A 13,643-nucleotide genomic window follows, 5' to 3' on the forward strand; every position below is an offset into this window, starting at 1 on the left:
AATGTATAAAGAAAATTTAAATATTTCACATAGGAAAAAATGGATATTTCAAAATGTGACTCCTTTATGAAAATTCAGAAGCTGGTTTAAAAATTCATTTCAAGTGTTTTTTTTAAAGCTGTTCCAAGACATGCTAATGAAACAGATACAGCTAATATTACTATGTGTATAGTAATCATGCCAGATGACAGAACTACAGGTACGTTAGAATAATGTGTAAGAGGCATAAAGAAACCTCAAAAGTTGAAGAAAAATGTCATGACAAAAAAATCAAAATGACGAAAAGACAAACAAATTTGACAAAAGAGAACTTTGGTTTTTTTTATTATAGAAACTAAAGATTGAACAATACAAACCACAGCAAAAACCAGGGGTGAACACAGGTGTTCTGGAAGGGAAAACAGTTCTTGCTCCACAATGGCACCCTTATTAATTTTGTTTATTCTCAAGGTATCAAAATCATACCATCTTACTGACCTCAGATATTTTTAAGTCCTTCAGAATTTCAGTTTTCTCTCGGTATTTTGTTGTATTGATTTTGTCAGTTCATTATTGAATATTTAAAGTCTACCGAAGGTATACTTAGGTTTCCTCAAACAATAAAATTGACATTTTTGAATTTATTTTAATGTATGGATTTTTACTTAAAAAGTATATATTAATTGTTGCTTGCCAAGTACCTAGTAAGATATTTTGAAATATATAAGTTTTTTTATTATATAGCTGCCGTAGGAGATGTTGATGGAGATGGTTTACTTGACATTGTATCGTTAGTTGGTATGACTGGAGAAACAGTTGACAGTGGGTACAGTTATAGAAGTTCTGTATATTGGACATATGTTAAAAAGGTCACCTTGAGTAACATCATTGCAGACAAGGATCACAGGGTTCCTGCCTCAATTAAGTCTACTGTTACCCCTAACCGAAAGGATAAAGATATTGCTGACATTGAAATTTTACCACTCAGTAGACAGAAGTGGACTCAATACATGGGGTCAAAGGGCAATAGTTATTATGGAAGGGGTTAAAACAGGAAGGATGTTTATCAGCTAAAATACTTAAGGAAAAAATTGAAGGGTCTATGTGCTTGTTTTCGAGATATCAGCACTTGAAAATTTGGTGGGAAGTGATTCTCTCTAGATTTTTCATGCGTTTAACATTGGCACCTTTTTTCTTTCAAAAACTATGAAAAAATAACAAGGATTTTATAAGATTTTTAAATATGGCTTTTTAAACTATATGTAATAAAATAATAAAAAGAAAAGTAGGGATATGCGGGCAAATTTTTTATTAGAACTACATGGATAAAACTAGAGGATTCTGAATATCTGACAAAAATTCAAAAACAATAGGAGCAAACATCCTTAAATTAAATTCTATCTAAGTAATTTTCTCTTTTGTTTATATAATATGAATAATGCAATGGGACATCCAAGTTGATTTTTTTTAAAAAGCATAATGAAATGTCACAGATTTATAACTAAGGATTTGGTTAAGTAATGGTTACAGCACTGTTAGAGGTGATATATTTGAATTAAACCAGATTGGAAGGAAACGTGTGGTAAATATGCATGAACCTTTTTGCACGAAGACATTCTAATATTTCACCCTCCCTTTTTACTTTATGTTTAATTCTTATGAGTTTTATTCTTTAAAATCATTAAAAAGTTCTTTCATACAAGTAAAAATGAGATTTAAGATAGCTGTTTTTGGTTTCAGAGAATAAAGGTAGAAGGGGCTTAAATGAACCAGAAACTTAGGCCTGATTTGGAAACAGTTTTTTCATATCCACATTAATCTATTTTTGAATGAAGGTGGTTGATGATTAGACATTGTCACTCAGTCATTGTCACCTTACTAAGACCTCTTTTCCAAGCTCTAGTTGATGATTAAACCTTGTCACTCAGTCATTGTCACCTTATTTAGACCTCTTTTCCAAGCTCTAGTGGTCGTGTAACGTTTCAGGATTAAATCTTTTCCTCAGTCATGATACATGATAGGTCAAAAATATTTTGTATGTAGATTGGCTGTAAGGATAATATGTCTTGTCTGAATTATGTTATATTGCTTTATCTTAGTTTCACATTTAAGTTTTCAGGTAAAGTTTTTCCAAAATATAATTTCCTTTGCAACTATACAGGTTAATGATATTTATCTGCAATGTTTGTAGTATTAGATTCATTTTAGAATGAGATATTACTTTCTGAAATGATAAAAATATATTTGCAAATACAACTATCCAAAAATTTATCAATCTGATTCCAATGACAATTTGATTGGTTTTAACATGTTTTAAAAAAATATATAATATAATTTATTTCTGTTTTGTTTTAAATATTTCTTTTTTTTTATGCGTGAACTTTATTGTTTTCTTTATGTAGTATAATAGTTTAACTGCTGTGTATTGTTTATGTATATATATATATATTTTATGTGCTTCACTTACAATCCTTGAAATCCAAATCTTTCTATTCAAAACATTGAAATCTATTTACACCATTGTTCAATGTTAATGAAGTGTGGTGAGATCTGTTGTTTATTTGTATATGATATACTGTTTTAAAGTCATTTTATTGTACATAATCAATCATAATTTAAACAGACTGTTGAACTGTTGTTATACTTTTCTTTTGAAGATTTTTATCCTTTCATTCAAATGTCCGTCCATTCTTTCCCAAATTAGTCCCTGCAAATTAGCCATAAACCATTTCCAGTTGTTCTCTCTCTATGTCCTTCATTGATGAAATCCTTATGGTATTTAGATAAAAGTTTTTTTTCAAGCAATCTTTAATTTTGATCCATGATTTGGTTAAAAATGACAAAATTTAATCAAATGAATAGTTATATGAGTAGCCACAAGCTGTCCGGTTTACAAACAATGGTAAAAATTTAACAATTACTTCCTTTGATAAAATAAATATAATTTTTCCGATCACTCAAGAATAGTAAATTTTAAGAAATGTTCAGAAATTTTAAGACTACAGTTAATGGTAATTGATTTGAGTCTTTAAAATTAAGAATAAAAGTTAAATTACATGGGATAGTATTATACAATATTTATAAAATAATATCATTTATTAAAGGTTATTGCATTTTATCATGTAAATAAAAAATAGCTTTCCAGGTTTTATACAAGGGAAACAATTTTTTACTGATTCACATTTGTAAATATGTATTAAAAAAAGACAGTTTGCAATTATTCATATCATGTACAATTTTGCATTGTAATTTTTATATCTAATTATTTTACTGTCTATGCAGAATTGAGGTTGAGTACTAGGGGTTTAATTCTTGGTAGAAAACTTTGGGAACTCCGGCTTCCTCCACCAATAAAAACTGACCACCAAAAAATAGCAGAATAGTGTTGAAAGTGGCATTAAACACCAATCAATCAATCAATCAATCTTGGTAGAAAATTTTTGCCTAAATCATGATAATCAGTTATACTGATCATAACTGATGAATTTTCAGTATACTTTTTTTTATTATAGCTTTGTTATTTCATAATTGTCAGTATGAATGTTTAACTATTTATGTTTTTTAATTCTGAATCATGTGTATGTTTTAATGTGTAGTGATTTGGATTTTGCTAATTTTTGATTTATTGATCTTCTATGCAAGAAACTAACTGTGATATTTAATTTCTCACCGACCATTGGAGACCCTCATGTATAGTCAAGGTCGTTAAAAACCCTCTAGTAGTATTTATTTTCTAACAAAACTATAGAAACTGTTTGAATGTCATGTTAAGAAATGTTTTGAATTATATGATACGGTTCAGCTAGAGAGCTTTAGACAATTCCTAAACATAGTTGCAAACTCACAAGTTATGATTGTGAAAGCAAAAATGCAAAACAAACCTTTTTAAACACTTTTTGACATGTCAATTAATTGTTTGAATTTAGAAACTACTTTCTTATGTACAGATGTTAAAGACAGCAACCAAACAACATATCAGAACCCAAAAAATACAAGAGTGAGAAAGTATTTTGACCCTCATTTTTCAAAACATCTTGTTTTTACATTTACCATCCATTTGATAGTTATCAAGAATAATCTCTGATGAAATCATGATATTAATTTAAAAACACATTCCATCATATTGAAATTTCCTGTTTTATAGGAAAAATATATTGGTTAATAAATACATACTTCAGTCCAACCTCTTTCATTAACTTCTAGAAAAGAGCAATTATATAAAACTAAAAAGATATTTTCTATATGTCTATCACAGAAGTTTATTTAAAATTCTCCATATGTAAAAAGATTTGGTCTAACTGTAAACCAACTAATTTAGTGATTTGCACATTGTCTTCAATCTATCAAGCTTTGATCTTATCTCAGATGAATACACCAACAAAGTTGTAAAAACTGTGAAAATAAACTGCAACAAAAATTTGCCATGAAAAGCTAAACGCAAAAAAGAGATGCATGAAAATAAGTTGGTTTACAGTAGATAAAAAGATTGTTATATTGTGTCCCAAATATTTTGAAATGTCAAGCAAGTGTACTGTAGCATAATAAAACCTTTGAATTTAATAAGACACTCTACGTTTCATGATTTAGCAATAAGTTTTACCCTTGTCATCGGTACGTACCAAAATTAGTTTTCTTTCTTCAACTTTAGTTTGCCTCAACACAATGTTTATTATCACCAAACACTGATCAAGTTTGGATTTGGGAAGCGTCACTTTCATCGTTCTTGAGTTATGTTCATTTATAAATGGAAAAATTGGCAAATTTGCAGTTTCTGCAATCCAACTTTATGTTGCCTCAACCAAATGTTATGAAACTTATACACAATGCTTATTACCACCAAACTCAGATCAAATTTGAATATGGGTGGCGTCACTTTCAATGTTCTAGAGTTATGTCCCTCTATAAATGGAAAAATTGCTAAATTTGCCATTTCCACACACTTACATTAGTTGTCTCAAATGCTTATTACCAAAAAAGACAGATCAAGTTCGGATTTGGGTGGTGTCACTTTTGCTGTTCTGAAGTTATTTGTTGACCATTTTGACTATAGTTTTATTAATTTTATTACATCTCCTGGTCAGATATGCCAATTTTTACATGTTAAAGGTAGATGATGCTTTTACTTATATTTTATGAAATTTAAACCGTTAGATAAAGAAAATCAACAGTATGATTGTTTTTTTAATTTTGTTCTGTGTATATATGTAAATTTTTAAGCATAATAATGATACTGGTAATGTTTTAGATAATTTTATGTGAAACGTTTATGAAAATGTGTGAACTGCTTTTTTGGTAATTATCATTATTTTTAAACATAATAATGTTACTGATCATTATGTTTTAGATAATTTTACGTAAAAGTTTCCAAATTTTAATGAGAATTTATGAATTGCTATTTATGCAAAATGTTGTGTAGCTTTATACATTGAATCAAATATGATTGTTTTAGTGTTATACATGTTTATTTTCTTACACCTCTATCGAAAATGTACCTGTAGTCTTCTTTTTGTATGTTTTCTACAAAATAAGTAATTTCAGATGAAGTCGTGAAAACCATTGTTGTTTTCTCTTGAGCAAAAGCACTATAAATTAAAAAAAAAATACAGTTTAAGTTTGATTTAAAGAAATATGATGACTATGAGTTATGAGTTATTATTATTCATACCCTTTGAAAACTAGAAAAGTAATCCAATTTATTTACTTTTTCCTGTTCATTGAGTTCTTCTTATGCATAAGCCTTAATTGTTTATGAGAATAACTATGAATTAGTGATTATAGAAATATAGAATAAGTACTTCATGGCAGCTTTTACATGACAAAAGGTGAAATATTATTAGAACTGAAAATCAAACAAGAAAAAAAAAACTAATGCTTTTAGCATATTTCTGCTTAAAATTGCTTTAAAGTAAAAACCTTGAAAATTTGGAAATTTTTAAAACTATTTAAAAATGAAGTTCAATTTTTCAACATTTCTAGTTTTTCTGTGTTGGAATTTACACCTTAATTAATTAAAAATTGCTTAATCCAATATTATTACTGAATATACAGGTCATTTAAAAGAATTATACATACAAATATAGGTAAAAGTCTTGATGCTTAATTATCAGTTGACTTTATGATAGATGTATTTTAATTTAATAGGAAATCCACTTAATGAAATTCTTTTCTGTTGGCTGGACCAACATAATGTATATTTATACACTTAAAGTGAAGATATGATTGTGTCTAATTTGTAGCTATCTATGTTTATGTTTAAATAAAATGGTCAATCAGTATTGGATTTTGATTTTTTCTGTTATGTGTTGTAAGAAGCAGGGTAATAATATATGTTTAAAATCATTGAATATGAAGAAAAAGATTCACAGTAAATGTCAATGAGACACTTAACAGAATTTACCAAGCATATGTGTGTAAAATAAATATATATTGAACAACTGTATGCTATTCAAAGTTTAAAATTTATTGTTTATTATTTCACTTTAACTAAATAGTGTGTTGATGTAAATGTAAAAGTGTCAATCATCCATATTTAAGGGTTGGCCATATTTCAAACTAAATGTTGATTCATGCTTTGTGCAACTTTACTGTGCATTGGTCCTACCAGTAACATGCAGACATGAACAATACAGAATGATTTAAGAAAGGATGTCAGGATAAACTTCACTACATAATCATAGAACTATGTATCCCTAAAGTACTGTGAACATTGTCTTTGAACATCAACTTTTAATGCAGTTAACCAAACCTTGTCTATGAACTTAAACTTTAATACTGGTTAACCAGTGAATCAGTAGAAAGTATATCTGAGCAACCAATTAGGTAAATTGTTAAGATTTAATCTAACAGAGCCAGTGATTATAAGATAAGATATACAATTGCCCCTGTTCATAAATATAAGAAGATGTGGTATGAGTGCCAATGAGACAACTCTCCATCCAAGTCAAAATTTATAAAAGTAAACCATTATAGGTCAAAGTACGGTCTTCAACACAGAGCCTTGGCTCACACCGAACAGGAGCTATAAAGGGCCCCAAAAATTACTAGTGTAAAACCATTCAAATGGGAAAACCAACGGTCTAATCTATATAAAAAACGAGACACGAGAAACACTTATGAACCACATCATACCTATTTTTATCCCCATCACTATGCATTGCAGTTGACATACAAGTACCGGGCGTGTGTCTGTCCATCCATGCATCAGCGCATTTATGCGTCAGGTCTTGTAAGCACTCTCATGTTTACAATTCTTGCCAGATTTTTATCAGACTTACATCAGAGGTTTTTATCAGCAATGCATCAGACTGTAACAGTTTGAAAATCAGTGCTGATCAACGGTTACGGGACGTATTATGGTATACCATTGTCCGTCGTCCGTCGTCCATGTGTCGGACAATAACTCAAAATGCTTTGTCCAGTTTGTATGAAACTTTGGTTGATTAAATGTATCTATTGACATGAGCTCCCTTTCGATTTATATAAATTTTCAATTTTATGTTTCCGAGTTGTGGGGTTTTATCCATTAAAAAAGGGTAATTTTCCAGTTTTCGGACAATAACTCAAAAACACTTTCACCAATTTGCATGAACCTTTGGTGAATTGTTTATATCTATTGATGTAAGCTCCCTTTCGTTTTTTATAAATTTTAGATATTACGTTTCCGAGTTATGGTGTTTTATTCATTAAAAAAAGGGGGATTGTCCAGTTTTCGGACAATAACTCAAAAAAACTTTCACCAATTTGCAAGAAATTTTGATGAATTGTTTATATCTATTGACATGAGCTCCTTTTCAATTTTGGTAAATTTTAGATTTTACGTTTCCCGTTATGGGGTTTTATTCATTAAAAAAAGGGGGATTTTCCAGTTTTCGGACAATAACTCAAAAACGCTTTCAGCAGTTTTCATGTAACTTTGGTGAATTGTTTATATCTATTGACGTAAGCTCCCTTTTGATTTTTATAAATCTTAGATTTTACGTTTCCGAGTTATGGGATTTTATTCATAAAAAAGGGGTAATTTTCCAGTTTTCAGACAATATCTTTAAAGTGCTTTGAGCAGTTTTCATGAAACTTTAGTGACTAGTTTATATCTATTAAGATAACCTGCCTTTAGTTTTTCATAAATTTCTGATTTGTCATTGAGAAGTTATTGAACTTTTTTCTTTGAAAAAGCGACTGGCGTATCATGCGCTCATGGCGCAGCTGTTTATTAAAAGAGTTATGCCCTTGGAAATATCACTTATATGGATAAATGCATTGTAAGTCCTCTCACTTGTTCAATTTTTGGTAGATTATTATCAAACTTATATCAGCAATGTCTGGGACAAGTTTTAAACTTTTTTTAAAGAGTTATGCCCCTTGAAAATAATAATATGGAAAATTGCATTGTTAGCACTCTCATATGTACAATTCTTGTTTGATTTTTCAAAATTTATATCAGCAATGTCTCAGTCGAGATCGAAAATCAGTGCCAATCAACTTTTTAAAAGCTGTGCCCCTTGGAAATATTTATTATATTGAATTTGTATTGTAAGTGCTTTCACCCTTAATTTCTATAAATTAATAATAAAAAGTTTTAAAGAACAAAAAAAAAAATTGTTTAGTTATTGTCCTTGGCGCTACACAGGGGACATTGGAACTCAGATCTTTTATATATTCAAGTAAAGTTTTGAAGAAAGGTCAAGATCTCAGCATCTTTAAGTCAAAGTGAAATATACAACTTGATCAACTAAACTTATTTCAAGCCCATGAATGACTGGTTAAGTTGGATGTAGCAACTAAGTCAGAGAGATATGATATTTTTCAGTTGAAAAATATTTGTAAAAAAGGTCTAAGCAAGACTTAATTTACACAAGAATGCTTCCCGATATCAGTTGTTAGGATCCAGATCAAGTCAGTTGTTTGGGATCAAGATTAAGTCAGTTTAAGGGTTCAGATCAAGTGTTAGGGTCCACTTCAATTCAGTTGTTAAGGTTCAAATCAATTCAAACAAAAATGGTTAAGTGGACAAGCTATCAACTGTTGCTGCTCAACTTTATGTCATAGCATAGAGTTATACAAAATTACAGGGTGGTTGATTTCAAGTCGTTAAATTCTATGATTTTTAACTGTGGCTAAAATAATTAATTATAGTCGCAGAAATGTGAGACATAATGATGCTGTTCTGGCAACAGCTGCCTTAACTATTTGAACAAAGCTTTGCATTTCAGAGGGTAGAAGATCTTGATTCTTTTTATCTTGTATACAGATGCTTTATGTAACAAACTATTTATCTGTCATATGTCCATTGTCCTTTACCTCATTCTCATTCATTATGAGTAATAGGATTGGTATCTGGTATTTGGGATCTTTAAAAGATCTAAAAGTCTGTCAGACAGGGTTCACTTGACCTTGATAACACTTCATGGATCAGCGATCAAGGTTAAAGTTTCATGGTCAACTATATTTGGTGAATGGCACAATTATATGATGTACATGTCTGTCTAGCGGGTTTCATCTGACCTTGACCTCAATTTTCATGCTTCATAGGTCAATGTAATGTTATGGTCCATTGGTCCGATTCTCAGATACTATAAGCAATATATCAACTGTAGTTAGTGTATGCAATGATTGTAAGGTGTATATATCTGTCTGACAGTTTTCATCTGACCTTGACCTCATTTTCATGCTACATTAATCAATGTTTAGTTTTTGTGGTCATGTCTGTTTCACAGATACCATATTGCAATAGGTCAACTATATTTGGCGTTGAAATGACTGTAAGGTATACATTTCTGTTGGTCAGGTTTCATCACTTTGACCTCATTTTCATGGTTCACTGGTCAATGTTAATTGTTTGTGGTTGATCTTTGTTTCAGATACTATTAGTAATCAGTCAACTATATTTGGTGTATGGAATGCTTGTATGGTGTATATGTGTCTCTTAAGGTTTATCCGACCTTGACCTCATTTTCATGGTTCATTGGTTATAGTTCAGTTTTCTTAAATGTGTCTGTTTCACAGATACTATAAGCAATAGTATAATCTTTTTCTTTAAGTCTTTCAGCATAAATTCAATCACTATAGATAAGGTAGGTGATATATTTTAGCGTGTATCCGCTTGTTTTATTTTGATTTAAAGCAGGCACGACATATCTTGTTTGAACTATGGTTTTTTTTTTAATCGGGGATTTCTTTTCCCTAAATTACTTAAAACTTTAACTAAATTCTTAACCCAGAAGGTTTTGTTGTGAAGGGTGGAACTTAATTTTTGCTATTTTGTAATGAAATATGGCCGCCATCAGGCTTTTGATTGAAACCAGCTGCTTCCCTCTGAATTAAAAGCCAATTTAATCAAAGTTTGCAGAAATAATGCATGGTCAACCTACTATAAACATTTATCTTACCTTGTGGTTATAGGATGTACTTGTAGACTTTTGAGACAAGTACATCAAGCATTTATTACACTCTCTAATACGAGTATTACACATTTTACATGTTTTAAGGGAAACTCAGAATAGGCTGCAACCTCTGGATGAGTGTATATCCATTAACCATCATACATCCATCCATTTACTAATCTATTCTGGATTCACCAATTGACAATTAAATTCTATACTTTTAACCCCTCAAGGACCTCAAAAATGTTCAACCCTGCCACATTCTGTGTTTCAAATCAGGAGCCTGTAATTCAGTGGTTGTCATTAATGTTGCTGTATATCATATTTGTTTTTCCGTTTATTTTTTGTACATAAATCAGAAAATATTTTTTCTCGTTTGAAATGTTTTACATTTGTCATGTGTTTTTTTTATAGGTATAGGTTTGCTCATTGGTGAAGGCAAGTTGTGACCTATGCTAACTTTAACATCATTTGGTCTCTGGTGGAAAGTTGTCTCATTGGCAATCATATGATATCCATATTATGGTTTCAGACTATGTTTATATGGCAAGCAGAAAAGTAATATTTAAACTATTAAATTACTTTCTTCCAAATGTTTATTAGAATAAATGTCTATAAAATTCAAACAATAATATAAGTCTGAAATTCAATTTGATGAACATCAACATTAGTCACTGAATTAACCAAAAACATTTGTTAGAAAAATATCACAGAAAAAAATCCATCACAAATAGATGTCATGTCATATTTCACCAGTTTGATATTATCCTTTATGATAAAAAAAAATATAGTTTTGTGGTACATGTATTATTACAGTCTATAGAATTATACAGGTACATGTATAAAGTTAATACATATTGATTGTTTAACAGTTGTATGGAATCCTAAAAACATATTTAAAATTTGTGTTTTTTATGACATACTGGTAACAAACAATACTACAAAACTGCTGTAGTAAGGTTTACTGGTTAGTGATATGTAAGATGGTCTATAAAAATATCCTTCACTAAATTTGAGAAATCTATCTAATCCACAATCAACAAGGAAATAATCATCAAACAAATCCAGCATGGTTAAGTCATCATAATGAATTAAGATGATCTAAGTATCTTTTGCCTACATACAACAATCCACAACCAGAGGCAAGTCCTAATAAAGTCCTAAATACTGGTACATCTGGAACAACATGTTTGGCAGTCGCCCATAATAATACTGACCCAAAGTTGAATATACATGTTCCAAATACAGAATACATTATTCTATCCCTATTTGACAATGCTTGAAGATGTTTCTGGTTGTACATGTACAGTCCTAGTCCTATGTGAGCATTGAACCAAATAGAATTGGCCAATACGATATCTTTATCACCAACCACACTGAAAGTATAAAATGGTGAGTGTTAGAATTATCATGACCAAAAATTAAACTTTTAAGCAGAGATGTGACTTTCCTCTTTTGCAGAAGAAAATTTATGGATTGGAATATTTATCAATGTATATTGGAGAGGATATCACTTATTAAATACTTCTTAGTCTTCAAACTTACATAGATTAATAAGATTACCAGGTATTTTTAATTCATTTGAATATGGCTAAAATTAGGCTTCACATTTCTTTCGAAAATAGGGTTTTAGATTCTTATTCAACTGTCAACACTGCAATCTTAATATTCTTAAATACTTCTTGTACTTTAGACATATGAACCATAATGCAAAAGCATACCAAATATCTGTCAATGGTATATTGTGAGAACTTTATAAGCATGTCTAATAGAATCATTTATTGAAACAAATATTGCCAAAGTCTAAGAAGCATGAATGACTTAAAGGTAGAGGGCAGATCTTTTTATTCTGCTTGAACTATACGAAAGATATATAGCATATGAAGAGTACTTCTCTATAAATATCAAACCATGAATTTAAACATATGAACTACTAAGAAAGTAAAATATCAAAGCTATTGAAGAATGATTGAAGTGGAATCCTCACATTCTACTTTAAACTGAAGAAATCCTTACCATGAATACTTTTCATTGACACCCTTAACCAAATAACAGAACATCCCAACAATAACCATGATAACCAATATCCAATTTTTGTAAGTATGTCACTTAATTAAACTATATTTTGATAAAAACATGAGACAGGTGAAATCAACTCATTGTGAAACTTTATGGAGCTTATATCAGCTCCCCTTTGATTACAATGATGCTGTACAATGTTTGAAGATCAATAATCGATCAGAAACCACCAATTAATTAATGATAACCAAAACACTGTGACATATCTTTTTAGGTAATCAAATCAAACATATAAGTTTTATAATAAAAATATTTGTTTCGAAGGAGGAAATTTAAATCAGTCATATTGTAGACAGCCTTTAGGGGTGGGATATTGATGGTCATGTAGGTGGAAAATGCAGTCATTTTAGGTGACGATATTGTTTTATTACGATGCTAACTGTTTTTTTTTTTATTATAACTGTTTTAAAACTTTTTACATAACAGTATAAACAAAATCTTAGTATGTTTTATCTGGGACTATTATACTATAATAGTCCCAGGTTTTACTATACTTTAGTCCAAATAATTATAATGACCTATAATGGTTTACTTTTACAAATTGTGACTTGGATGGAGAGTTGTCTCAGGTACCGTTGTCTCATTGGCACTCATACCACATCTTCTTATATCTATTGAAAGGCTATTATAGTGTGTTGCTGTGATGCCTTGCTACGAAAAAAAGTTTTCATGAAGCAAATGCGTGAGATTTGACAAAATTGTAAAGATCAAAAAGAAAAAAACAATAGATCAATGGAAAGTGCCGCCAAATAAGCAAAAAAAAAAGCGGGAGTCTCACGCTAATTGCGCAAGACTTGACAGCACTGTTAACGTCCAGTGGCAAGCATTTCATACATAAAACCTATCATTTATTTTATCTTTTTCCATCATCTGACAACTCACTTTGAGAATTCTCTAGGGTTCATGATATTCAAAGAAAAGATTTCATAGCTAACAGCTCCTGCTATAGGCAAATATTTAAAAGCAATGTCTTCTTTGGACAAGGACATTTTTGTGTCCTTGCTATCATCTGTGGTCTCCATTGCAGGTGCTCGTTAAAACGCTGAAGAGACAAAGATTCTTGAGCGTTTAACAGATATATGTGGTCTTTTGTTGTGCAATTAAGATTTTATTTCAAAAAGTAAGATAAATTTTCAAACTTTAAGCAAACTTTATAAGTTACTTTGTGTAGTTATTGATGTGACATTTAATTTTTCTAGTTATTGA

General features: G+C 30.1%; 2 protein-coding genes across 2 annotated transcripts in view; one reads left to right on the top strand and one right to left on the bottom strand.

Annotated features, from left to right (window-relative positions):
• The window catches only part of LOC127709868 (uncharacterized), a 43,541-nt gene extending 37,287 nt beyond the window's left edge, over window positions 1–6,254 (top strand). Inside the window, exons 15-16 of the mRNA XM_052215545.1 lie at window positions 119–199; window positions 724–6,254. Of these exons, the coding sequence (XP_052071505.1) occupies window positions 119–199; window positions 724–1,028 (386 nt within the window). The 3' untranslated portion in view covers window positions 1,029–6,254. The remainder of the gene's footprint in view (window positions 1–118; window positions 200–723) is intronic.
• A 4,682-nt stretch (window positions 6,255–10,936) lies between these two features.
• Window positions 10,937–13,471, bottom strand: LOC127709885 (uncharacterized). Its single transcript, XM_052215568.1, has 2 exons — window positions 13,320–13,471; window positions 10,937–11,734 (listed from the first exon to the last, which is right to left on the bottom strand). Exons 1-2 carry the CDS (start codon window positions 13,457–13,459, stop codon window positions 11,440–11,442), a joined length of 435 nt encoding a protein of 144 aa, XP_052071528.1. The 5' UTR covers window positions 13,460–13,471; the 3' UTR covers window positions 10,937–11,439.
• Between the last annotated feature and the right edge of the window lie 172 nt (window positions 13,472–13,643).

This window comes from Mytilus californianus, unplaced genomic scaffold (assembly GCF_021869535.1).
Source record: "Mytilus californianus isolate M0D057914Y unplaced genomic scaffold, xbMytCali1.0.p SCAF_7, whole genome shotgun sequence".
NCBI lineage: Eukaryota > Metazoa > Mollusca > Bivalvia > Mytilida > Mytilidae > Mytilus > Mytilus californianus.

Coding starts and splice junctions, on each gene's coding strand:
- LOC127709885 (XM_052215568.1), bottom strand. CDS start 13,459: ATGGAGACCACAGATGATAGCAAGGACACAAAAATGTCCTTGTCCAAA. Junction 11,735..13,319: donor AACCCTAGAGAATTCTCAAA/GTGAGTTGTCAG, acceptor TTATACTTTCAG/TGTGGTTGGTGATAAAGATA.